This window comes from Vulpes lagopus, chromosome 1 (assembly GCF_018345385.1).
Source record: "Vulpes lagopus strain Blue_001 chromosome 1, ASM1834538v1, whole genome shotgun sequence".
NCBI lineage: Eukaryota > Metazoa > Chordata > Mammalia > Carnivora > Canidae > Vulpes > Vulpes lagopus.
Genome location: NC_054824.1, coordinates 115,899,540 through 115,926,833, shown reverse-complemented (window position 1 = coordinate 115,926,833; position 27,294 = coordinate 115,899,540). Strand labels below are relative to the sequence as shown.

Genomic DNA, 27,294 nt, shown 5'->3' with positions numbered 1-27,294 from the left:
AGGGAGAATGCATTTTCCTCTTTTGTAACAGAAGAGAAAACCAAGACTTTTTGCTTCCCTTTCTCTCTTTCCAAAGTGAAAAGGTGAATTTCCTACGGAAAAATCTCTTTATTGTGACCTCTGTAGAAGATCCCCGTGACAATGATTTACCTATCAAGTAACCTGGAAAGATGAAATTAGCATCTAAGGAAGACTCGAAGTGTGAAGAGGAAGAAAAGCAATCTTCAAATGTACTAAGGAAAACATTTGGTGCAAGGAATAGCAACAGTTGAATCAGCGACATAGCAGAGCTTGACTTTTGGCTTTTATCAGAGTGCTCTCCTGCTTTTAGCCATTTTCTTTCAATTCAGATTTGTTCTCGTTTACATAGAGACATGATGAAATAATCCACTGACAGGCTAAATGAAGACCCAGGAATCAGAAATCATCGGTACTGGGGGTTCGCATTCCTGTGATTGTCTGGCGATGCCTCCCTAAGCCAGCAGTAAGCCGGGAGGGAAGCATGTGGACCAGGAAGCAGCACTCTATTTCCTCTCTCTGCTTTAGGGGAGATCATGAGTGACTTAACAGAGGAATTTAAGACCTAGAATGTAAACTTACAGTAAATGAGTTGAGACCCAGAGGGTTTTCAGACTCGGTCACCAATTTCTGTTTGCAAAAGGATCTGATCTCATCTTGCTTTAGCGGCTGAAAGTCAGTCTAATGAGCAGACCTCAACATTTCAGTATCACTGGCATTTGAGAATGAACACATTCAGACGCTATGATTTTTAACATGCCATTTATTTAAACCAAAATCAATTTGTATTTTCAAGGGGTAGCTTTCAAAGATACTTTAAAAATTTCATGTCTAGAGCAAACAGTTTTGTTCAATTTTGTAAAAAAACAATATTACATTTTTTGGAGGGAGTGGACCATGAAACATGGGAAGTTGAAATTTGCTTCACTGAAATTCAAGGTTTTACATGCGAAAACAAACTCGTTTTGTTTTGAGATTGGCCAAAATGTTTAAGAAGCCCCAGTGAAATATAAGGATTAATTTGGTAAAACGCAAAAAGTAGAATCACGGTTCACGCTACGGTAATAGTCAGTGCACAAACCCAAGTAACAAGGTCTGTACAGTCTCACAGCGCTTGAGCCACTTGATGCATCCTCTTTTGAAACAGTTTCAAAAGTACATCGTGTTATTTTGGAAACTGGCAAAGGTCTTGCTTATGTACAAAAATCAGAAAAAGTGTCTTCTCGGCCTAACTGCCATGTTTGTTGCATATACATGGAAGGTTTGCCCAAGAGCTTGGTGGGGAGGAACTACTATGGACACAGGTTTCAGAGTTTGGCATTTTCAGAGATGTGCAAGTCCACTTTATAAATCATGCTAATTTACCTCTTTGGGGGTAAATCTGTATTTTTGTGTATAAAGTAAGGTTTATGAATATGATCAAGATGAGAACCAGAGGAAATGGACAGTGGCAAATAATTATCGACCTTAAACACGGGAAGAATGATAGAGACCTTCCACTGAAGAGGAAGCTGAACAAAGGCTTAGATTTTGGACTCAGATCTGTCACTTAATAATTGTGTCCCACTGAGGATAGTTTTTCATTATTTCCGGGATGAAATAAAAACCACAAAGCATTATTCTGATCTTCCAAGGGTAAGACCTGTGTAGGAAACAAAATGGATGAAATGTTTCAGAAGACACCAAGTGGGTAAGATATGTACAGATTTGCACATGTCTGAGAGGCTGATAACTTTTTTAGTAAAATATACAGCTCCTGGCCTGAAAGTTTCATATGCGTGTGATCATCATAGTAAAAGGCCTTTCGGTTTCCAGTATTTTGATCCCTTACCTAGGATACAAGGTCTAACCATCTGCTCAAAAGTGGCTAGCATATGTGTTGTTACAATAAGAGTTAGAATGGTATGCTTTCTAATTTTTCAATTAACCCCTCCAAAGACAACTACTTATATTTTGGAAGAGGCAGGGCTTTGTAGTGAAAACACGCAGACCTGAAAGCAGTGCATTAATTATTTTATTAATTTCTTCTTTTTACATTATGGGAAACATTCATCTATTTACAATTTTTTTTTTGTCCACACACAATCTAGGTAAATAAGCCTATGAAATTCCACTTCATAAAGCCATAAAAATGTTCCCCACCCCTCCATCTGAAGGCTTTCAAATGAATCTTTTTTTCCAAACCAAAATAATTTTTAAAAATTACATTGGGAATTCAGATATGCTAGTGATTTACATTCCAGTTATTTAAAATATGCATCTAGACATGTTTTAAAAAAGAAATGGTAAATTCACAAGGATAAGGCTTAAATGAAAGTGGTAATGCACAGTAAAACATTAAGGAAACACCTATAAATAACAGAAATATATTACAAATAAATTAGTTCTATTTACCATTTCAAATATTAAAAATCTTTAATCCATTTCTTCATCTCTCTTTACAAAAAGGTTATGTGAATTGTATGGAAACATCTGCAAAAAATATAATAAATACTTAATTTCTTTGAACGTTTTTTTTTTTGATGCGGGAGACAAACCTCTTTTGTGATTCCCCCCCTCCCCAAGAAAATGCCCAAACAGCTTTATACCAAAGTTAAACAAAATAAGTAATTTTTCAGGGTACATACATTTTCCATTATGAACTAAAAAACATTTCTACAAATACATCAAAAAGAACAATGTAACAAAGGTTATGCTCATGGATGTCAGCTTAAGGGGGCAAGTGGTTAACAAGCAGCTTTATGTGGGGTCATGTTTCAAGATCAATAATTAGCTTTTTATAAAGTGTTTGTACAATTTGTGTTTTTAAGGAAGGCAAAGGTCATGGTGCCTGTAGGCATTCAGCTAAAAGATTTAAAATTCTTACCAAAAATAGCTTATGAATATACAAATACCATTCACATAGACAAGATAAATAGGCCTTCTCTTGTCTCTCTTTAAAATATCCTGGGCGAAACCAGTTTCCAAAGAAAATACTGTAGGATGATCTTGAATCGTATTAGAAATCTATTTCTTAATCCCAATCTCACCTCTACCTCAGGGCATGGAGCTGTAGTTGGGAACATGGATCTTCAAATGGATGCCGCTTCCTTCTCGTTAATCTAGGAGTTGCAAGTCATTTTCAGGATTGAATGTGACCATAGGCTACCCAAGGCTGCAGTTGGCCTTACTTGATGCAAACTTTGTATGACCTTCCATTGCTGCTACAAAGCAAAGCAAAGGTATAATCTTTTTAACCCGAGCGAACACTTGAAGTTCAAAATCTCTGTGAGCTCCAATCTTGCAAAGCGCTCGAGATGCTTTGTTCACTCTAGTTAAAAGGTGGTCGGTTGGTTTTTAAATAAGTTAGTAGCCCTTTTCTTGTAAACCACAGCAGTAAACATTTGTGCCCTGTGTATAAAGATAGCTCAAAGCATCCATGGCTCTGAGAGGTAGCGAATTCCCTAGTGGTTTTAGAATATGTCCGTGAAAATAGTTGTTGCCAGAACCCATCACCTCTCTTAATTTCATAAATAAAACTAAATTAGCACCTGGCTACGAGAGTGGTTTTTTGTTGTTGTTGTTTGTTTTTTGAAGAGCTCTGGTGCAAGCTTATTTGATGTGTGTTTTCAGTCTGTCATTTTTCAATGGCGATTTCTAATGCTTTGCGGTGGGAGCTGACATAAAATGCCAGTGACATTTTAAGATCACCGAATCTAAATGTTTAAACTGCTAGGAGTAAGGGCATTTAGAGAGAACTTCGGCTAGATGCAGAGTGCACACGGCCTATCCGCCAGGACTAAAAAACGTAAATCCACATTCTCTGCCAAAAGCCTGGGTTTCTTTCAATGTTTGCGAATCAATATGACTTTTCCCCCTTCCTCCTGGTTGCTGAACCTTCCAGGTCAAATCTCTTCTCTCACTACCTGGGACCTCAATGTGAGGGCAGCTCTTTGGAATGAGGCTGCGTGTCTACTTGGGTAGAAAATTGATTTCCTCGGTTTGACGTGGACACAATCCTTATGTTGGGGTAGGAGAGGGCTCTGGGCAGTAGTGAGAGAAGACCAAAGGAGAAAACATGTCTGCATTACAAACTACTGGGTTATGACAGATGGACGTGTAGCATTCAAAGGGATGATGGGAAAATCCAAACTGCTCCCCGAAAACACCCTAGCTGCCATTTACAGCACTTCTTAAGCAGATGTGTACTTATATATGGGTAATTAGGTAGGCCCCCCAGGATGGACACTAACAAATTAAGAGGACCAACACTTTCCCCTTGAAAGACCCCCACCACCACAACAATATAATACACATAGTACAATAAAAGTTGATAAAACATTTCAGGTCTAAGTTTTCTTAATAATAGGACCAAAAAAGAAAATATCCCCCTTATGTAGTATTATCTGAAACTATCAGTGCTTCCTTGCCTTTCTTCATTTTATTGCCTTTCAGAATAGATTAATTTCCCTGAAAGATCGAATTTACAATCTTCTGCTGATTGAAACATTTGAAGCAGTGATTGATGGAGTAACAGTGAGGCAGTTTGTGCAGCTGTGAGTGAAGCAGGTACCCCCAGCACCTGCGGATTTTGCTTCCCCGGTCCCCGCTACGCGTCCAGGTCCCCCACCCGCAGCCCAACTGCGTCCCCTCCTGGATTGTCACTCATCGACTCCGGTGAGATGGCGTGATTTCTGAGGTTGGAAATAAAGTGCTCCATCTGCTTTTACAAAATAATAACCGTTTAGGGGAGATGAAGGGAATCGGAGCCCTAGTTTCTCTCGCGTGGAAGACGGTTAAGTCCCAAAGGACCACCCTGTGATACTGGATTTCTGACATTCCCTATGGTTTTATATTGCTGAGCTCTAGGGACAGACTAGCTCGGGAGAACTGAGGATGGCGGGCGACCTACACGGGCCACTTGTACACGGGCGGGTTTGGTTCTGCCAAGAAAAGAAAGGGCCGGCTCTCGGGATGAGGTGGGCGGCGCGGCGCGGCGGGGAGGGGCGGGGGGCGAAGCTCGGTGGCGAACGTGGGCAAACCGGTCCGGGCGGCGGGGGCTACGGGGCGGCTCCTGCAAGACCGACGACTACACCGCGACGCTGAAGTCACTGAGCTCCGGGGCGCTCGGGCTCGGAGGGCGGGGGCGCGGCGGGGCGGGGCGGGCGCGGCGGGGCGGGGCGCGCGCTCAGAGCCGGGTCTGCGCCTCGGGGATGTAGATCTCGATGCTCTCGGCGCTCTCGGTGGCCGAGTTCTGGCGGACGGACGCGGCGCGCTTGGCGGCCATCAGGCGCTTGCGGGCCTCCTGGCGCTGCGAGCTCTCCAGCGAGCGCTCCCGGATCAGCGGCGCGGGGCCCTTCGCCGGCTTCTTTGGCACTGGAGGAGGGGCCCTTCTCTCCTGATCAAAGCAGAAGGTTCAGGACATTACACAGCTTCTCAGGACAAGCTTGGGGGAAACTGGGATAGGTCAGGAGTTAGAACACGCACACCTTTTTTTTTTTTTTTTTTTCGGTTTTTGTTTTTGTTTTAAACCTAAGGGTGGTTAGTTCTGATCTGCACACCGTAAATATATATATATATATATATATTTTTTTTTTCTTTATTATTCTGGCTTGGGTATTCAAAAGTTGCAGGGGGTGGGTGGGGAATGAATACCGGGAAGCTTAAGGTCAAGCGTAAGGCTGAACTGCAGAACTAGTCCCTCCAAGGGAAGGATGTGGGTATCTAAAATGCCCCCAAGGACAGCCCGGGGGGCGCAGCGGTTTAGCGCCGCCTTCAGCCTGGAGCGGATCCTGGCGACCCGGGATCGAGTCCCACGTCGGGCTCCCTGTGTGGGGCCTGCTTCTCCCTCTGCCTCTCTCTCTGTGTCTGTCCTGAATAAATAAAACCTTAAAAATAAATAAATAAGTAAAATGCCCCCAAAGGCTGCAGCTCCCAGCACGTTTAGTGTGATCCTCCCTGGAGGATGGCTGGGGGCGGGGGCGGGGGGCTCGGGCAGCGGCAACCCCCTCTAAGGAGGCGAGGCAGCAGGTGCAAGCTGGGCTCAGAGTTTAAAAACATCCCCGCCCGCTCCACACCCAAACCTAAATGGTCCAAATGAGGAAGAAGAGATGGTAGGCCTGTGTGTGCTGTAGCTTTGCTGATGCCACGGTGAGCTATACCCGTTTGCACATCACACACAAACGCACAGCGATGTACTTTCTGGGGTCACCTCTGGAGAGAGGACACTGGTTGTTCCTATCCTGGGGAGAGGCGGCCCGGGAGGGAAGGCTGGATTCAGTTCCAGGATGGCTTCTAACACATCCCCCTGGGATGTCACTCCTGAGGGCCTTCAGGATGGCTGTGGTGGCCCAGAAGGCAATCCCAGGGACAGACACTGCGCCCTGAAAATCTAACACTGAAAGAAGTTCCCCCTCAGCATCAGCAAACCGTGAAATGGTTGGATATTTTTCAATGCCACTGCAAAAACAAGAGCCATTCAACACTTGGGTCTCAGGAAAAAAAAAATGCAGTGGGAAAGAAATGAATCTAAACCACCAAGGAATTGTAGGTTGGTGAGCTTTCGAGCTCCGAAAAGGTCTGTGTGAATCTGTTGTCCTCGTTCTCAGTGAAATACCTTCAATTCTCAGGACACAAACATGAAAGTTATCTTACAAAAGGGATTCTGTGATTCTCCAAAGGGCACTCTTTGTGTCTTGACACTTACACAGTCATTGCAGCAAATCCTCCTTGCTTGCCGGGGTGAAGTGCCTAGATAAATTTATTACCCTGGAGTTTGCCCACAAGCTGCTTAAGGTAGAATCTGCGTGGACAGAAAAGGGAGGTACGGAGTGCAAACAGTATTTGGCCAACTCTGATTGTGCTTGTTCGTTTCTTCCCCTCAAGTTCATGGGATGCTGAAAAGGTCTGGTCATAGACAAAGTGTACAAAAATTTAGAAATCAAGTTGGCTAATGACTCACTGTATAAATGTCAATAGGGTACATATGTCAGTTCTGAGCATCACAATTTTCGGATATTTTAAATCTTCATTGTTGGGTCACTTAGTGATATTTTGAAAAGTAAGAATATTGGAAACGTTTTAGTCATATCCTCCTTTACTCATGCTTAAAAAAAACTAATATTTGAAAAAAAATCAATGAATGAGAAGTTAGATGGATCAACACTAGACACTAAATTACCAGTATGTATGTACATCTGTAGCGTTTTCTTAAAATAAGAACAATTTAAAAGCTTATTTAGTAGGCAGTTTTTAAACACAGATTAAAGAAAACTAGATTGGGTGCAAATGTCTGGTCCCAAGTGAGAGGCCACACATATGTCAATGATCCTTTCATACTTAACACTAACACCCCCAGGTTGATGGTGACAGAATTGGAGATGAGGGACAATGACAATAACCCTACTGTCAATTATGCATTGGCCCTTGGGACTGGATTTCTTCTGGGAGTCTACTGACCCTATGAACCTGGATTCTATGATGGAGAGCAGCAGATTGGACTGGATTACTCTTAGCTCTCCCATGGGTAAAGGAGATCTGAAAAGGGCAGGGCCACCAATGCTTCATGGGAATAGCCAAGCCTAATTTTTAGAAGTTGAATCTCTTGGGAACTGTTTGACCTCAGGCCATAGGAGAGCAAAGGGTTAAAAAAGTCAAGAGTGACAGGCCAGCCTAGGGCGGTGGATATTGGATACCTGTGTGAGCCTGGTGGAACCACCATAATCAAATGTGAAAATTGCAGTTTATGAATTAAACTAAAAGATTTTGAGTCTTTATTTCTAAACTTTTGAATGAGGAACCCAGTGAGCAATATTCCCCAAAGGCAAATCAACCAAAAGTAGAACTCTTTAAAAAAAAAAAATCCCAACATTTATGATTACTGCGAAACTTTACGGTGTATATTTTAAAACTTGAACAACAGTGGTTTCTTTATTACTATATTTATGAAATGATTATCAAAGTCGGTTAGTTTTCAGGGCTTCCTATTTTTCTCAGAAACACATCCTAGGGGTGTAAGGAAGTTGAACTCTTTGCTCTACATAATCATGCACTGAAGATGTCATTTATTTTAGTTTAAAAAGCAAAATGGAGGCAGTTCCTTCCAGTGACTAAAATGGTTTAACTTAAAGTTTAATTAACAAAAAAGCCACATTCCCATTTTCCAATTCACAAAGACAGGTTTTTCTTTAAAAATATGCCTGAAACATATTACAGATAATATCCCAAGTGATTACTATGTAAACATTGTCATTACAATGAGATTAATATGATATCAGCTCCATTTCACATTGTAAACAGCAAGACTGAATGCAGAAGCCTATTTAGACTGTCCAGTGTTTGTGCAGGTTTTTAAATGAACCATACAAAATCTACATTGTTCTACCTTCTTGTCAAGAGGATCCATCTGTTTCCAATTATTGGCCTTTAACTGATGAAGTTCATCAAATTTCATACTAATATTTTCTATGGACAACTGCAGCATGTCCCAGAACCCCGCCAAATCCTGGGAGGTGGGCCTCGGATGAGCATTGGGATTCTGTACAAGAGAAAGAAAACATTCACGCTTTAGAGGTAGTCTGTGACAACAAGCACTAAAGGGGTATTTTCAAATATTTCAAATAACATAAAGGGGATGAGTTCCTGTCAGCTTTCAAATAGGACATAAAAGTGAGGCTACAAATAGTAATACTGTCATCCATCTATCATCTATCTATCATCTATACCTATCAAGATTTATTAAGGAAGAATTGACAAATAACAACTGTAAGATATTTAAAGTGTACAACATGATGATTTGATATATTCACACATTGTATAAGGATGCATCCCATGGGGCACCTGGGTGACTCGGTGGTTGGGCGTCTGCATTTGGCTCAGGTGGGGTGATCCCAGGTCCTGGGATGGAACCGCATCGGGCTCCCTGAGGGGAGCCTGCGTCTCCCTCTGCCTATGTCTCTGCCTTTCTCTGTGTGCCTCTCATGAATAAATAAATATTTTTTTTAAAAAAGGATGCATCCCATAGAATTAATAAACACATCCATCACATCACATATTTATCTTTTTGTATGTGTGTGAGAGAATTTAAAGTTCAACTCTCAGCAAATTTCAGTTATACAATACAGTGGTATCAGCCAGAGTCACCATGTTTGCACATTTAAATCTTCAGACTTTATTCATCTTATAACCGAAAATCTGTACCTTTTTAACAATCTCTCCCCTTCTCCCCACCCCCAAACTCCTGGCAACCACTTTTCTACTCTCTTTTTCTATGGTTTCGATGCTTTTTAAAAGATTCTATTTCAAATGGTAATTTTATACACTCATCCCTCTGAGTCAATGATCCTCAAATGTCAAGGTTGTAAAACTCTTCTTTTGTAATACAACATCTATCAATGTGATAGGGGGAGAGAGGCCAAACATCAAAAAACTATGGCAAGATGCATTTGAAACCTATTTAAATGAAGATACTGTCTCTGGGGAAAAATACAATATATTATTATTAGATTTGGAATGTGACTCCATGCCATCCAACTTATTCAGAGAACAGATAACGAATCTATGGTAAGATTTGTTTTAGCAATTGTGTTGAGTGAAACAATAGGGTAAACAAATGATGAGTAATAAAATAATTGGATTTTTATAGTACTATGTGTTTAACAATTAAGATGTTACTAATGTAGGAAGTTATTTTATCATACAAGTAGTTTGACAGAATCATTTGGAAATGAGTTTTCAATCAACTATAACATAAAATAGCAAATGTGAGAACACATATCTACACATACACATAGATGTCTGTAATGACCTATTTTCTAGGTAATATTAAATATTCTTCAGTGTTTAAGGATTGACTTTTTTCCCCCATCTATATATCCCTGAGAGGTACTGCAAAGTATAAACCACTAATTTGTATGATGTAAACCAGACAAAACATAACTAACAGATTGAAGGTGTCCTGCTCATTGTTAATCACTATCACCAATAGTAGCTAAAGGCATTCATGGTTAACTGGATGGGAGCCTCCAGATGTCAGAGGCTTCCATCTGGTCAGTTTTGGTTACCTATGGGTATTCAAGCCAGCCTGATACACTGTGAAACCTCACACCATATAATAACCTGAGGCCATTTGTACTTGAAAAACCAACTTTCAGAAAGTGCAAGTGCATAAAGTTAATAGGTTACAAAGAACCTTTTAGCCCTTGAGGGACTAACATTATTGGTCTGGCTTCCAAATAAATACAAGTAAAAATGTATTCATAAAGTTATACTTCTAAAACTACCCATAGTTCTGGAATTCATTGGAAGATGTAAATTCTAAAGTTTGTTAAGTGTATGGTTTAAACTCTAGTCTACTGACACTAGAACTTAAACTAAAGACTTTCTCTGTAGTTTTTTCATTTAGGAAGCTAACGAAAAATTTTTTCAACATCTAGGTTCAGAACAGATAGATAATAGCTTTAACAAAGTACACTGCAAATAGAGTTTTATGGTCTTCCTTATCTCCCCAGCAACTAAGAACTAAATTGTTCATATTTGGGAGTTTACTAAAGTCTTTTAGGTCACAAGTCCTATTGGCAAAATTGTTTCAGTGCAGCAATGCATGACATGATAGTTGGGTAGGCCCAAAGAGTTTGTTTAATTCTGTACCGTGGGCAATTTGTTCTATCCTCACCAAGAATCTCTTGCCCCTGCATGGTCAAGGGGACAGACAGGGAAGCAAGGAGAAAATCTGTGGGTCATGTGACATTCCATGCACAAGGAGTTCATGTTCCTGCCTGAGACTGAACCAGACTTGTAGATCAGAGGTGATGGAGGGTGTGGAAGGATGAAGGGGGCTGGGTTCCTTAGTTTAGTTTGTTTGGGAAAAGTAATGCTTGTCCATTTATTCTATGCCTGAAACTCTAGCCTGGGATAACATGCAAGGGCTTTCAAGTGTTTTCTTCCTCAGGGTAAGAACTCAAGGAAGGAGAGCTGGGTCTGGTTGTGGCCAATCTTAGCTGCATTTTCTGAACTAGGCAATGCCACCACCCAACAATCATGTTTCTTACTCCAGAGGAGGCAGAGACACTGATCAGTCCCACATCCCTCTAGGAGGGTGAGAAGTAGAACTCAATAGTAGAAATCTTGGGGTTAAGGGGATATCAAACAGGGACAGAGGTCGAACAGACTGGGATTTGAGTCTTGGCTTTGCCTCTTACCAGGTGACCCTGGCCAAATTATGTATTTATTTATCATTTTTTTTCCTGGCCAAGTTATTTAGCTTTCTCATATCCATTTTCCTCAACTGTAAAGCTGTCATAAAAATAATGTCACTATCTGCTCCATAGGGTCGCTTTGAGGATCGAACCAGATCATACATCTATCAGCCCTCAGCACAGTGCCTGGCACACAGTGGGCTTTCCGTCTTCCCCTTCTGGGGCAGGATCTGAATCAGCCATCATCGGTGGCTCTCTGCCTAAAGTGTAGTTCTGCTTCCTGCGTCTAACACGCTGCCCACATTTCCAACTAAGTTCCTCTAGTGGTGAAGGCACGTGAACTCATCAAGAACTGGGAAATGTCAAAAGCTGGCTTTAACAAAATTAACCTTTCCTAGAAATCCGCAAATTTTTCAAAACGTTTTGTCTGCAATGTCATCCTCAAAATCTGCACAGTGTTAGTGTTCTACTTCATAATATATCTGCTTATCCTATAATTCTGTTAAAAAGTGTGCTGTGTTTGCCCTATAGTGTGTATATATGGGTTTCCATGTATTCTTTAGCCAGTTTGAGACATATAGCTTTATATGAACTTTTGTACATTTAAAGAGCAAAGAGTCGTGTTAATTAAGATCTGTGACACATTAGCAAGTTTGCAAATTAGCAGGAATTCTGTTCGTGGCACACAGTGAAGCTCAATAAAACATTTGTTGGATTCAGTTATCAGTACATTTACTAATCTATATTATCTCATAATCCAGAATAGAATTTCTGAGAAGGAGGAAAAAGGGCCAGGTAATTTTTGCTGAGGGAAGGGAAGAGAAACTGCAGATGTGGGGGGTGGGTGTGAGGAGGAGGAAAAGGATAGCTCCCAAAAGCGAAGTTTCAGAAAGAGAAGCCTGATGCAGAGAGGTGGAGAACACCAACTTTTGCATGCTTTCCACTTTCTCTTGATTGAACCCCATCTTGATAAATCAATCCCATTCAGTCTATATTTGTCCTTGTGAACAAGAAGATGTGGTTAAAACTCTAAAATCATAGCCAATTAGATTGCAAATGATCATGTTTTTACTTTCCACAAGATAAACAAATTGCTTTTCATGTTCTTTGTTTTAGAGCAAGCCTGACCAACAATTGGCCAATAAACACTGTTCTTATGGAACAACATTTGCAGAGATCATAGCAGTTTTTTTAAAGAGGCATATGTGAGGAAGCTCTTGCCCTTGTATTTTGCAGCCAATTTTAAAAATGTTGACGCTAGTGGTGTTTTTGTGTCTTCGTTTTTCTTTCTTTCCTTTTTTTTTTTTTAAAGATTTTATTTATTTTTTTGAGAGAGAGAGAGAGTGAGAGCATGAGGGGGAAGAGCAGGCTCCCCACTGAGCAGAGAGCCTGGCGTGGGGCTTGATCTTAGGACCCTGGGATCACCACCCAAGCCACAGGTGGATGCTCAACAGACTGAGCCACCCAGGCACCATTGTTTTTCTTTATTCGGTTTCTGTATGTCCAAGAAAGATGAATTATTCATCCCTCTCAAGGAGATCGAATCTATCCTTTGCGATGCTGTCCACCTCTGGCCTTGAATTAAAACTGAACCCTGATGATGAAACAGGCACTGAGGGTATTTTGGAAGGAAAATCATTATCCAAAATGGTTTTCTGTAATACTATTTTTGAAATATCAGGCAGTTCCATATTTTGGTAAGAATTATGAAATCAGGGCTGCCACATGAAAGCCAGGAAGATGGAAAATTTTCTGTTATAAAAAAAAAACAAAACAATGGGATGCCTCGGTGGCTCAGTGGTTGGGCATCTACCTTTGGCTGAGGTCTGGATCCCAGAGTCCCAGGATAGAGTCCCTCATCGGGCTCCCTGCACGGAGCCTGCTTCTCCCTCGACCTATGTCTCTGCCTTTCTCTCCGTGTGTCTCAAGAATAAATAAAATCTTAAAAAAAAAAAAAAACAAAAACAGAAAATGGGAGTTTTAATCTGATTGGATTTATCTTCTAACATAATTTAAATATAAAACTGATATTTCTAATTTTAAGAAAAGCAGGAAACAGGATTCGTCAGAAAACTCGCTCTCTTACAGGTGAGAGAGTCCAACGGGCCTTCATGTGGCTCAAAATCAGTTTTGCTTCAGTTGGCACCAGTCTTGACAACCTGCTCTTCTCCTGACTAGCTGGGAAGTGGGAGCGACGGGGCATGTTACCTACCAGGTTTTCTTCACACAGTTCTCTGAACTGGTAGAATTTCTGGGCCATGAGAAGTTGGGCACTGCCCACTGCGGTGCGGATTTTCCCTAGAACTGAAAAGAGCAAACATACAAGAAGTTTACACATTAGGTCTCACTGCTGAGATTTAGTCTGGTAAAGCAAGGAGGAAGTTACGCTGTCATAATTAGGGAAAACAGCACACACGCAGCTCGTGAACACACCCCCACACTCCAGATGTCAGGGGCTTCCATCTGGTCAGTTTTGGTTACCTGTGGGTATTCAAGCCAGCTTGATACACTGTGAAACCTCACACCACATAACAACCTGAGGCCATTTGTACTTGAAAAACCAACTTTCAGAAAGTGCAAAGTCATCAAAGTTAATAGGTTACAAAGAACCTTTTAGCCCTTGATAGACTAACATTATTGGTCTGGCTTCCAAATAAATACAAGTAAAAATGTATTTATAAAGTTATACTTCTAGGGCAGCCCAGGTGGCCCAGCAGTTTAGTGCTGCCTTCTGCCCAGGGTGTGATCCTGGGGACCCAGGTCGAGTCCCACGTTGGGCTCCCTGTGTGGAGCCTGCTTCTCCCTCTGCCTGTGTCTCTGCCTCTGTGTGTGTGTGTGTGTGTGTGTGTGTGTGTGTGTGTATGCGTGTTTCTCATGAATAAATAAATAAAATCTTTTAAAAAAATGAAGTTATACTTCTAAAACTACCACATACACACACACACACACACTGCCCCGTGCTGGTCTACAGAACAGAGAGAGGCTCCTAGGTTGACGTGTAAAACCGACTTGGAAAAAAAAACACATGCTCATCACACACATTTCTCAGGGATGACGAAGTGTTCCATCACAGCGCCGGCGGTGCCCGAGAGAAGAGGCACATCGGTCCCCCCAGGCCTTTTACTGCAGGGATGAATGTCAAGTGTTTATCAACATAGTTATGGATTTACAATCAGGGTCCGCTGGCTTGTTTTTTCTGGTCCAAATCTGAACACAAGAAAGGCCATCCTACCCTGGATGGGGGAGCTCTGGGCACCCCCACATCCTATAGCCACAGCCTTAGGTCCTTTTCCGGAGCCCGGCCACCGGGGCTGTCAGGAAAGTGCCATGGCCAGTTGAAAGATTTCTTAAGGAAGGAACATTTTCAGCCTGTTGCCTAGGGAACGCCAGCACCGGTCCAGCTTTTCCACTCGACACACCAATTTTATTGTTAATATAGGTTTAATTCCCTATGCACTGGGCTGAAAATCTCCTTTGCAAGCTACTTCTTGTCTTCGGAGGTGTAGACCAAAGCGAGAGGTGTGCTGAGCCGGGGAAACCCTGCTGAGCCGGTACCCCGTGCCCCCTGCTGCCCTCCACCTGCGCGCTCCTCCAGGCCGGCAAGGAAGGGAGAGGGCGCCCCATTTGCTTCTGCACAGAAAACCAGAGAGGGGGCCGCTCAGCAGGCCCTGGCCCCGGGCTGCAACCCGCCGGGCATGCCCTGGTTGTCCTGTTGTGGCTTTACAGAGCCTGAGGCCAAGCAGCGGGGCCCACGAGGTCTCCCTTTCTCGACCTCGGTCCCCACGAACTGCGAGGAGAAAACAAAAGAATAAGAATCTTCGCTTGGGCTCAGGGGGTTCTAGCAATTTTCTTCCCTGCTTACAACTGTCAGACTACAAACAAACAAAGCCCAAAACCTCCGACCCCAAACACTGCCAGGCTAGGTAAGGTTAATGATGCACATTACACCTCGACGTTACTCAGTATTTCAGCACACACACACACACACACACACACACACACACCCGGGAGTCAGGGTGTTCACTTCACACACTCTGTCACCAGTCACAGCAAACTGGCTCCTCAGGGATCGCTGGAGGTCCCTGGACGGCCACCGGACAGCCATTCCTCAGGCCTAAGTGTCTGCTCTTAACGTCTTTTGGGATGGTTATCCTATAACCATCGTAACCCACGGATCCGGGGTGAGGCCCTCCTGCCTTTCTCACACCCCTGAAACAGAAAGGAAAGAGCATATGGAGGAGACACGGGGCATCATCGTAGCTAAGGGTTCAGGCTCTGAGGTGGCCGAGGGTTCTTGCTCCAACACTTACCAGCCCCTGCCCCCAACACTTAATCTCTGCGCTAACATGACCTATTTGTAGGGTGAAAGCAGTAATGCCTGGGAAATGCTTAGGACTGTGTCCGATAGAGCAGCCCGGGTGGCTCAGTGGTTCAGTGCTGACTTCGGCCGAGGGCGTGATCCTGGAGACGCAGGATCGAGTCCCATGTCAGGCTCCGTGCATGCAGCCTGCTTCTCCCTCTGCCTCTCTCTGTCTCTCATGAATAAAAAAAAAAAAAAAAAAAGACAGTGTCCGATATATAGCAAAGGACCAATAGGTGTTTGTTATTCCCGAGGGCCAGGACACTACTCTGCCTCTATGGGTGTCCCACCTGTGGGCCTCACGCTTGCTCTGCCCAGAAGAGAAGAGGAAAAAAACCAAAGTCTGGATCATTTGACGGTCTCCAGACATCGCTGGTTGCCTGGGACAGGTATGTGCTTCGGATGACCTGTCCCAGATCTGAGACAGTTCTGAGGAGGCATTTCCTAAGTGAACATGTGGCTTTAGGCAGACTCCAAGGTCCCTAGAAACATCTCTGAATGATGTTGCTGATGGATCAGATTGTGACACCAGCAAATCTCAGAATGAACCCTGGGGACTTAGAACTAGTACCAAGGGGTCTCCAATTTGCTGGCTGGGAAATTTGCATAACTCCTGTCACAGAACTCAAGCTATTCTGATATTTTTAAAAACTTTGAGTTAATGGTTCTCAATTACACCTAAATACCTGTGCTGTATAATAGATTACCATAATAAGAGTAGCTAAGTAAGGCAGTGATTCTCAAATGAGAAGAAAACACTGCTCCAATCTTTGAGGCAACACCCAACCCTATATGTAGGGGCTAACTCAGATGTTGTCTTCTTCTTCTTCTTCTTCTTCTTCTTCTTCTTCTTCTTCTTCTCCTTCTCCTCCTCCTCCTCCTCCTTCTTTTTTTAAGATTTTATTTATTTATTCATGAGAGAGGTAGAGACATAGGCAGAGGGAGAAGCAGGTGTCCTGTGGGGAGCCTGATGCGGGATTCATCCCAGGACCCCAGGATCACAACCTGAACCAAAAGCAGATGCTCAACCACTGAGCCACTCAGGCATCCCTACAGATGTCTTCTTGAAAGTAAAACAAAGGGTATCTTTCTTCATTCAGCATCGTCTGGTGAGAGCTATAGATTTGGAGCAAAAATGGGACGCCTGGATGGCTCAGCAGAAGGCTCAGAAGCACCTGCCTTCAGCCCAGGGCGTGATCCTGGAGACCCAGAACAGAGTCCCACATGGGGCTCCCTGCATGGAGCCTGCTTCTCCCTCTGCCTGTGTCTCTGCCTCTCTCTCTCTCTCTCTCTCTGTGTGTGTGTGTGTGTGTCTCTCATGAATAAATAAATAAAATCTTTTTTTAAAATAAAATAAAATAAAAGATTTGGAGAAAAATAACTGGGGTGGAGTTGTGACCCTTCTGATTTCCATGTTTTTGTCATCATGTTCCTTGAGTGGAAATTCCCTACTGGCTCTGGGGTTGTGTGCATTTCCAGTGTCTGAGTGATAATCTTTCCTGGGCCCAGGGAGGGGAGATGCTCATGTGGGCCTTCAGTGAAACCATGCAACAGGAGGGCTTGGGGCAAGCAGACGATAACTCCTACTTCTTTGCCCTCTACACTTTTGTATCTAGAGAACTAAAAACTCACTTTAATTTTTTTGAAGCTTTATTTATTTGAGAGAGAAAGAACATGCACACACATGTATATGGTGGGGGAGAGGGAGAGAGAGAGAGAGGGAGAGAATCTCAAGCAGACTCCACACTGAGTGAGGAGCCTGATGCAGGGCTTGACCTCACAACCCTGAGATCATGACCTGAGCTGAAATAAAAAGTTGGAAACTTAGCTGACTGAGCCAGCCAGGCAGGCCTAAAATCTCACTTTAATTTTTAAGAAAAAAAAAAAAAGCTCCAATGGACTTTGTCCTGCTTTTCCATTAGACATATACTTGGTGTGTGAGGTAACTCTCTCTTCTCCTGAAGGTAAATTTCCTATTTGTTATGTAAGCCTTGAGGAAGAAAAAAAAAAGCGAATGAAGAGGATATACTCCCGCAGTGGCATTTAGTTGGTTTCCTTCACATTCTGGCCCATATACCTTTCCCAGATTGTTCAACTCAAATATACTCAACCGTTCGTACCACCCATCACTGCATCTTCTGGAATCATGCTTCTCTGCTGTATTTCCTCAGACATGCTATTTAGTGCCAAGATTTATACTGTCTATTTATGTAATATTTAATCATATTATAGGCCTTGTTCTGCTGTGCCACTCTTTTTATGTAGGTAGTCTGGTCTCCCTAGGTGTCTTATAAAACCCTGACAGTTTGTTTTTAAGATTCTTTCTTCCTTTCCTTTCCTTTCCTCCCCAGTTGTTAGTCTATTCCTCCATGGAAGAACAAAATAACAACCCCAAACACTGGTGAACTAAATTCCTCCTATTTTAGAGGTGCCCAAATCCCCCACTTATAATTCTGGACTCTTCTCATCCTGCATTAGATGGTTAAAGGTGATCATGAGAGAGACACAGGCCTGGCTTTAGTTCAGCACAAAAAGCCAGGAAGATCTTTTAGAAGGTCATCACTGTTTGGTTTCTGCAAAGATCTGCCTATCCGTATTTTTAAAAAAGATTTTATTTATTTGTTTAAGAAAGAGAGAGACTGAGAGAGCATGAACCCGGGGCTGGGCAGAGTGAGACAGAGAAGCAGACTCCTCGCTGAGCAGGAAGCTTGGGATCATGACCTGAGCTGAAGGCGGACGCTTAACCCACTGAGTCACCCAGGCACCCCTCTGCCTATTTGTATTATTACCTTGTATTTCAAAGCACTTTCACATGCACATCTAATCAGATCCCCTCAGGACCCTGTGAGACAGAGCAGATATCATGATTTCATTTGAGAAAATTGGGCTCCAACTAAGAAGTGCCTTCCCTGGGGCCCTGTCTTCTCTCCACTCCCTCGTTAGTTGTCTTCTTTTCTCTCAACTCCTACTGAAAACTGGGTCTGAATCTACTTAACATTAAGCCAACTGAGGGTGATTTCTTTCCTTAATCAACACTGTCCAGCCAGTGCCCCTGGACAGAAGGGGGGGCGGCCAGAGCAAGCTGATGGAAGAATGTGAGGGAGTTCAGCAAACTCCATCTCTGTTCCACAATCAGATGAGAGAGCAAAGCACATGTACACGAAGTAATTGTTGCACAGAGGAATTTCAGGAGTGAAAAGAATGTAGGAACCAGGGATCACTTGAAAGAGATGCTAGTGGGTGTAAGGTTTAAGTCTGGGCTTTCCTTTTAAAGGTTCCACATCATAATAGAAGCTGAGAAAGACTATTTTGGGGTGTGAGATGGGTCTCTTCTGAAAACTCTGGTTTTAAATCTGGCTACAGGCAGATAAAACCCCAGACACAGAAAGAAGAGCATACCTCCTCCTTCCCACTGACCCCTGTGGGGGATGACTTTTATTTTGGGACCGAGGAGGTGATTATAAAAGACATAAGAGTGAAGAAAAGGGCAATCTCCTTTAATCCTGCAAGTGGATCCATGGCAAAGCCACAAGTATGCGGTGGTAGCAGCATAAAACAAGAAGTGCTTGATCCTGAAAGTCTTGTGAGCAGGGAAGACATGGTGAGGAACAGTCAACCGCATAAAAAAAAAAAAAAGAAGTCCTTAAGCATAATTAACATATGCAGCCTTTAATATTCCAAGAAGAATTAAGTCTCTCGAACTGAAAAGGCAGAAGCAGTGGTTTTTCTTACTGCTTCTGATTCTTTTTTTTTTTTTTTTTAAATATTTTACTTATTTATTCATGAGAGACACAGAAAGAGAGGCAGGAAACATAGGCAGAGGGAGAAGCAGGCTCCCTGCAGGGATCCTGATGCGGGACTCGATCCCAGGACCCTGGGATCATGACCTGAGCCAAAGGCAGACACTCAACCAGGATCCCCACTGTTTCTGATTTTTATCTAGTAGGCCCAACTCCACAATCATCGGGCCCCCACATTAGGCGTCAGAAACGGGGAAGAATAGGCATATTTCTTGTATCTTCAATAGCAATGTCCCCAAAACCTGGATGCTAAAGATCAACGCCAGTGGTGAGGCTCACCACTTCCTGCCCAGTGGACATGCGGGGGGTTCCCCACGCCCTGCACCTACACAGTGATTCATCTAGTACACTCCCTTCCCAGTCTCACTTTCCTTCTCTGTGTAGCATACTGGAAAGAGCATGGGGTGGAAGTCAGGAACGCCACTTACCAGAGGCTGGTCTTGGGAGAGTTTAGTGTACTCTCAGACTCGGTTTTCTTTATCTGTCAAATAATCATAATACTATCTTCATAGGATTGCCGATTATTTAATGAAATGATATACAAAAATTGTTAGACTGTAGCAGAAATTGTAACTCCTCTATTCTATTGACATTCTTTAGTTCTTGGGCATTTACCTGGGAAACTAAAAGGTGGCATGAGCCAAAACAGGGGATTATTTCTGCTGCTAATCTTCATACTCCAACCTCTCTCCCCAGTAGTGTGGACTGATTGAATGTCCTTTTTTTTTTTTTTTTTTTTTTTTTGGTGGCTTTCACCCAGGCAGATTTAGGCAAGTGTCAATAACTTCTTTGGTCTGTGTGTATAAGGCATCCATAGCAATTATTCAGGGGCCCAGATCTTCCGGCATAGTCTGGCATGGCTCCCCCACCTATCCGAGCTAGAATAATGGCCAACTGGTTGCTGGGTGATGGAGATACACAGAGAAGACAGACTCTAACCAGTGCTGAAGCTTATCCAGCTGGAGCCTTGTGCAAAAAGCAAGCTCACTGCAAAATGAAGGGCCGGAATCCTCCTCATGAGAAGCAGCTGTACTGCAAAACACACAACAAGGTCCATCATCGAGGGCAGAGCATGCTGGGAAAATCTTGCTAGCCTGGAGATCTACGTTCCCACCTTGTGTTCCAAACAGTGTTTGGTCATGTGGGTCAGTGCCATTATGAACCCATCATCTTCAAACTCAGCTGGTTTTTCATTGCTGTTCATTTGTCCTTTGAGATGATCTTTGTTATTGCCCTCTCTGACCCTCCCTTTCTGACTCTTACTTGCAACTCAACCCTGCTTCCTCATCTTCAGCAATAACTTTGCCTCCTATGAGATGAAGAAAGCAGAATCAGGCAGGAATATTCTCATTGTTTGGCCTCTCCCAATACTTGTCTAGTCCCCTTAACCTCTAAAGGGTGTGGGGGTTCTCCATGATGGGTGAGCAGCCGACCTTTCTGGTTACTTAGATAACAGCAAAGATGCCAGGTGCCAGAAGAGAATTACTTACATTCATTCTTTTTTTTTTTAAGGAGTCATAGTTTAAGGGACACCTGGGGGGACGTATGGGTGGCTCAGTGGTTGGGCGTCTGCCTTTGGCTCAGGGCCTGATCCCAGGGTCACCAGATCGAGTCCCACATTGGGCTCCCCCCAGGGAGCCTGCTTCTCCCTCTGCCTATGTCCCTGCCTCTTTCTCTGTGTTTCTCATGAATAAATAAATAAAATCTTTAAAAATAAAATAAAATAAAATAAAATAAAATAAAATAAAATAAAATAAAATAAAATAAAATAAAAAATTTTTAAAAATAAGGAACACCTGGGTGGCTCAGTGGTTGAGGGTCTGCCTTTGGCTCACGTTGTGATCCCGGGGTCCTGGGATAGAGTCTCCCTCTGCCTATGTCCCTGCCTCTCTGTCTGTGTCTCTCATGAATAAACAAATTAAAAATCTTCAAAAAAAAAAAAAAAAAAGAAAGAAATCACCCTTTAATATTTTGGTGACTACTTTTCCTGAAAACAGACACCTACACATCCATACATCATATCCCATTGTGTATGTGGGACCATGCATACATACTCTTGCATAAACTGCATTTTTTAATGCAGCATAACATCACAAGTATATTTCCATATCAATAAATACATTTCTGCAATTATATTTCCACACTATAATTTTAATAGCTACGTACTAGTTCATGATATAGGGTTTATGTGTTTTATATTGAAAATAACTTCTATTTGTTTCTAATGTCACCTCTAAAGACTTTTTCTTTTCTTTTTGGAGATTTTTAATTTATTTATTCGTGAGAGATACAGAGAGAGAGAGAGGCAGAGACACAGGCAGAGGGAGAAGCAGGCTCCATGCAGGGAGCCCAATATGGGACTCCATCCCGGGACCCCAGGATCACGCCCTGAGCTGAAGGCAGAGGCTCAATGGCTGAGCCACCCAGGGGTTCCTTAAAGACTTTTTCTACATTCACTCTTCTCATATACCTGAGTCCTCGGCCTTATTCCCTTCTAGTTGCTCTGATAATATACTACATAAATCTGTCCCCATCTCTACAATCTCTGCTTCCTGTGCTAGAACACTACTGGGGATGCCTATGAGCATCCATCCTCCCATCACTCTCATTCTAAACGGTGGTAGTCATGGGGGATCCTCCCCCATCTCATGATTCCCTCCAGCCTAGTTTATATTTAAAATTCCTCTTCTTCCTTGTCCTGGGCTGCACTGAGTCTTCCCAAGATTCAAAGATTGAAGTCCTAACCCCCAATACCTTAGAATATGACTGTATTTGGAGACAGGGCCTTTGATTCAGTAATTAAATTAAAAAGAGGTCATCAGGGTGGGTCCTCACGCAATGTAACTGGTGTCCTTATAAGAGGAGATCAGAACACAGACCTACAGAGGGAAGATCAGTTGCAAGCCAAGGGGCCTCAGAAGAAACCAGCACCTTGATTTCAGACTTCCAGCCTCCCAAACCGAAAACGTCATCTCTGTTCAGGCCAGCAGTGTGTGGGACTTTGTGATGGCAGCCCTGGTGGACTAACACCTTCCTGTGAATGCTCTGGAAAGGACAGACTGCCTCTGCTCCTCTACTTCCTCAGCCACCATTTGTCTCCCTACTCTGCCGCCTGGCCTCTCCTCACCCCCCTTACCCCCCCCCCCCCCATAGCTCTGCATTTGGCACAAAGGCTCCCACACACAGTCTCTGGCTCTGACACTGCATTCTTTCTTCCTTAGGGCTCTCTCCTGTCACCTCATAAATGCTGAACACAAAATTCAGTCCCAAGCCCACTTTCCTTACTCTGCTTGCACCAGTTCATCACTCTCCTCATTTCAGCTATTTTGGAAATTTGTTTGTTTCCCAGATGTGTAACTCCAGCGTCTAACAAGCCCTCAAGCTGCAGGGCTGCATAGCTGAGCATCCACCCGACACCTCTTGTCTCCCCAGATCCGTATTTCCCTCAGGACTCCCTAGCTGATTACTACTAGGGTGACCAGGCTTCGTCACCCCATCCACCCTGTGACTGTTCTCCCTCCCTTGCCAATCTTGGAGGTTTGGTTTTATTTAGTAGGGGAACTAGAGCGTCTTTTTATCGCATATAATTTCCATGCTTAAGACTTTCCCATGGCTCCTTCTCATCCCTGGGGTAAGTGGGGAACTCTCTTCAATGGCTTGTAGGCAAGACCACCTGTTCAGCTTTACCTCTGCGCCCTCCCCTGTGCTCTGGGTCCCCAGCTGCCCACATCTAAAAGCTGTTCTCTTCTCAGTGCCTTTGCTCAGGCTAGACACCAAGCTGGGGATGCCCCCTGCCTTGGTTCCTTCACTAACTCATCATCCTGCACTTAGGTATACCTCCTCCAGAAAACTCTACCTCCTTTCCCCTCTCCCTCCCTGTAACTCCTTAAGTTGCATAGAACTCTCTGCCCTTTCCACATTCTTTCCAACATGATCTATTTATATGTCTGACTTTCTAACCAAACCTCAAATCCTTCAATGGCACAGACTGTGCCCGTGTAATTCCTGGTGTCCCGCTGAAGAAGTAAGTTTTGAAACTAACGGACTCATCTACAAAGTTTATGTTAACCAGAAAAATAAATTAGCTACAACTTTCCAGGACTCCCACATTCTGATTCTTTAAGGTTTTAGCATGTCTAGCGTCACTTTTTAAGTTAGAGTTCTGACTAATTAATTAGCTAATACAGTCTCAGTTGGGCTATGATTCCTTTTGGGTTTCTGTTTCTAGAACTATTTGGGCAGAGTTAGGCTGACTTCTTGTTACTCATCTGGCTCTCCCCAATCCCAGTTGTAGACTTTAAGGGTGAAGAGGGAAAAGGAAAAAAAAGAAGAGGGAAAAGGAATTTTTAAAAAGTAGATCTACCCACTTTCTTTAAATTCATGTGGATTTGCCACACCAAATCTGTGTGATTTCAAGTTGGGATTATTCACGTAGAGGCATTCTTATTTACAAGTGTGTCCTCGTGGAAAAAAATTTCTCCAACCAACTGCCCAGCTGCTCCTCAAACACGTTTGTGATCCAGACCTACTGTCAACAAAGGGTCTCCATAGAAAACATGGATCTGTTTCTTTCCTGGCTGATGGTGGTTGCTCTGCATTTTACAAGAGTGCATTTTTTTTTTTTTGAGCCAAAAGTCAGTGGTTAATGAATACAGAATAGAATTCTCAAGTACAATTTATACCATAGGGGACACCTGGGTGGCTCAATGGTTGAGCATCTTCCTTTAGCCCAGGGCATGATTCTGGAGACCCAGGATCTAATCCCACATCGGGCTCCCTGCATGGAGCCTGCTTCTCTCTCTCTGCCTATGTCTCTGCCTCTCTCTGTGTGTCTCTTGTAAATAAATAAATAAATAAAATCTTAAAAAAAAAAGAAATTATGCCATAGGCTAAAAGCTTCTGTAGTGTTAAGACATGGTGAGGGCAGGGGTGTAGGGTGGGGTCAGGAGGTATTTCTTTGTAAAGAGCAAGTTTTCAAAAGCTCAACTAATTTAATTTTTTCTCTCAGTCCATACTCCAGGAGTCTTACTCATAAAAGATGGTTATATTTCAATCCATATTTCAATTTATATGAGCTATGAAATAAGAACATCATTTCTTGAGCTTTTGAAAGCCCAGTGAAATGAAATTAGTTGACATTTCCCTTGGGACACCCGGGTGGCTCAGCAATTGAGCATCTGTCTTCGGCTCAGGGCGTGATCCAGGGGCCCCGGGATCGAGTCCCACATCGGGCTCCCCACAGGAAGCCTGCTTCTCCCCCTGCCTGTGTCTCTGCCTCTCTCTGTGTCTCTCTCATGATTAAATAAATAAAATCTTTAAAAACAAAACAAAACAAAGATCCCTTGGCAATACAGAAGAAAAGAACTAAATCCTCTGTTGAAGACTATTGCAAATATATTCCCCATAAATAGTTACTGTTGGAGAAAACCAGCAGAGTTCTTACCCGGGAGCTTGCCCCCGTGCTCCTCTGCGATCTCTGCCTCACTGCAGTGCAGAGGTAGTTTGGAAACTGAGACACCACCGCCTGCAGGCCTGGCCTTCACTTTGCCACACACTCCACCTCTCCATGCCGGCACCCTCCTCAGCCTCAGCCTCCAGACTACTCCCAACAGAACACGCCCACAAAAGGATGCTCTGTGATGGCCTTCTGGCATCCAGACCTTTTTCTTTGTGACCTGTGCTGTGCAGAGCAAAGTAAACTGAGCCTTCCAGAAGGTTAAGCATAAGACACATCACACATGCACGATTTCCTTGTCATTACTGCCACTTCCTCTGTGGTCACTAATTTCAGGTTGGCGAGACCTTAAAAGAAAGACTCTGCAGTGTGTGTGTGTGTGTAGGGGTGGTGGTGGTGTGTGTGCAAGTGCGTGTGTGCCTGACGGCTGGAGGAGGGAGGGAATTTTTGAAGATGACTTCAAAAGTAAGATGAGGGGGATCCCTGGATGGCTCAGCGGTTTAGTGCCTGCCTTCAGCCCAGGGTGAGATCCTGGAGAACCGAGATCGAGTCCCACATCAGGCTTCCTGTATGGAGCCTGCTTCTCCCTATGCCTGTGTCTCTGCCTGTGTGTGTGTGTGTGTGTGTGTGTGTGTGATGAATAAATAAATGAAATGTTTTTAAAAAATTTTTTTTTAAAAAGTAAGATGAGAATAAACAGAAAAGAGCCAGGATGCACCCACCTCACCCTGCTTCAAAACACACGAGGCTTGAGGCAGATGACCTGCAGAAATCAGAGGCCGTGCTCCTTTGCTTGCCACCCACAGGCTGCAGGGCCACGCCACGGGCAACACGGGCCACAGGAGCCCGGTGACCGCACCGATCGGCGCTCCCAGTGATGACCGTGTGCAGCTTCTGTAACTCAACCTGAAACCAGGTGAACCCCCACTGCAGGTTTCAGCACCAGCCCCACGTTCGCTGCCAAGGCTCACAAGCCTTCTGGGGGGACCCAAGGCCAAGTTTCACTAACTTGGATGCTATTACCAGGCAAAATTAAAGCGGAATTAATCGGCCTCCTGCACACGCTCTAGGTTTATCAGTTCATTTCAGATAAAGCCTGAAAATTCCGCATATAAGTTGTCCACAATTCAGGAGGCAAAGATAGATTTCTGAGGACAATCAGCCAGTATTTCACCCTGGGGCCACTGAAACCTGAGCCTCTGTTTTTCGCCCGCATTGCTAGACTGCATTCCTAGTTAGGAGCATTTGGTTCCATCTGGCCATTTCATTCCCGGTCAGATAATACCAGACGTATCTATGTAACATACAAGCCACTGTCAAACAGCACTGAGCCATCTCCCCGAGACAGCTGGTTCACACAAGGGCTTCATTGTCTGAGAAAAGCTTGTATCATTTTACTTCAAGTGCTGGGGGAACAAGCATTCTATCAGCTGCCAGGCCTCGGAGGAAACCTCACTCGCTGCAGATTTTTATTATTTGGTCACCAAGCCAAAACTCTACCACTGACTCCTGGGGATGAACATTTAAAACAAGAACTGAAGTCTCTGCTCTGCTTTTATTTTTATCGGGGAACATAATAGCTCCATGCACCCAAAGAATTTACAGTTACACTTTGCAAAGATAATACCACGTTACCAGGCGACCACAAATGCCTGTTCTCATTCTGCCCTTTGTTGCACACATTTCACAGCTTCAGGTAAACCAGGAAAGGGTTTTTCCAGTTCTGGAATGTCGAAAACAACGTCCCTAGGAAGCAGCTGTCAGAATCTGGATAGTGGCATCGTAAAATAATTGATAACTGAATAATTATATAAAATCGATGGCTCCTTTCTTTTTTAATGCTCTAATGAGGAAAGATGACTGCAACTGCCCAACACCCTAAATCTGGATCTCATACTCCCACTGAGCGAATAGGTTCTGTTCCTAACTTCTTTTTCATCCCCCATGAACATAGCGCATTTTAAATTCAGGAAGATATTGAATGAAATACCTCACATTCTTTCTTTCTTTTTTTTTTTTTTTTAAGATTTTATTTATTTACTTGAGAGAGAGACTGCACACAGAGGGAGAGGGAGAAGCAAACGCCCCCACTGAGCAGGGAGCCCAACTCGGGACTTGATCCCATGACCCATGAGATCATGACCTAAGCCGAAGGCATATGCTCAACCAACTGAGCCACCCAGGTCCCCAATACCTTACATTCTTATAAGCGTGATGAATAACTATGAACATGATGATAGAGTGCTTCTTCCACTCCTTTCAGCTGCTGAAGACTTTTTTTGGAGGGAGGCAGGATTTTTTTGTGTGGTAAAATATACATCAGATCTACATTTCAACCAGGTTTAAGTGTACAGTTCAGAGGTGCAATTCAGAGGCATTTTAGGAACATTTTTTAATATTTAAGAATTGGGATGATTCTGGTGCCCTACAAAATAAACTAAGCAAGTATGGTAAGGATCTTCCTTTCTCTCACTCTAAACTACTTCC

General features: G+C 43.4%; 1 protein-coding gene across 7 annotated transcripts in view; it reads right to left on the bottom strand.

Moving 5' to 3' along the window:
- Positions 1 to 2,016: 2,016 nt before the first annotated feature.
- The window catches only part of DLGAP1 (DLG associated protein 1), a 332,437-nt gene continuing 307,159 nt past the window's right edge, over positions 2,017 to 27,294 (bottom strand). For all 7 annotated transcript variants that reach the window (XM_041770565.1, XM_041770573.1, XM_041770580.1 and 4 more), the window contains 3 exons: positions 13,405 to 13,496; positions 8,381 to 8,533; positions 2,017 to 5,395 (listed from right to left, as the gene is read on the bottom strand). In XM_041770565.1, coding sequence (XP_041626499.1) covers positions 5,186 to 5,395; positions 8,381 to 8,533; positions 13,405 to 13,496 — 455 coding nt within the window. In that variant the 3' untranslated portion in view covers positions 2,017 to 5,185. The remainder of the gene's footprint in view (positions 5,396 to 8,380; positions 8,534 to 13,404; positions 13,497 to 27,294) is intronic.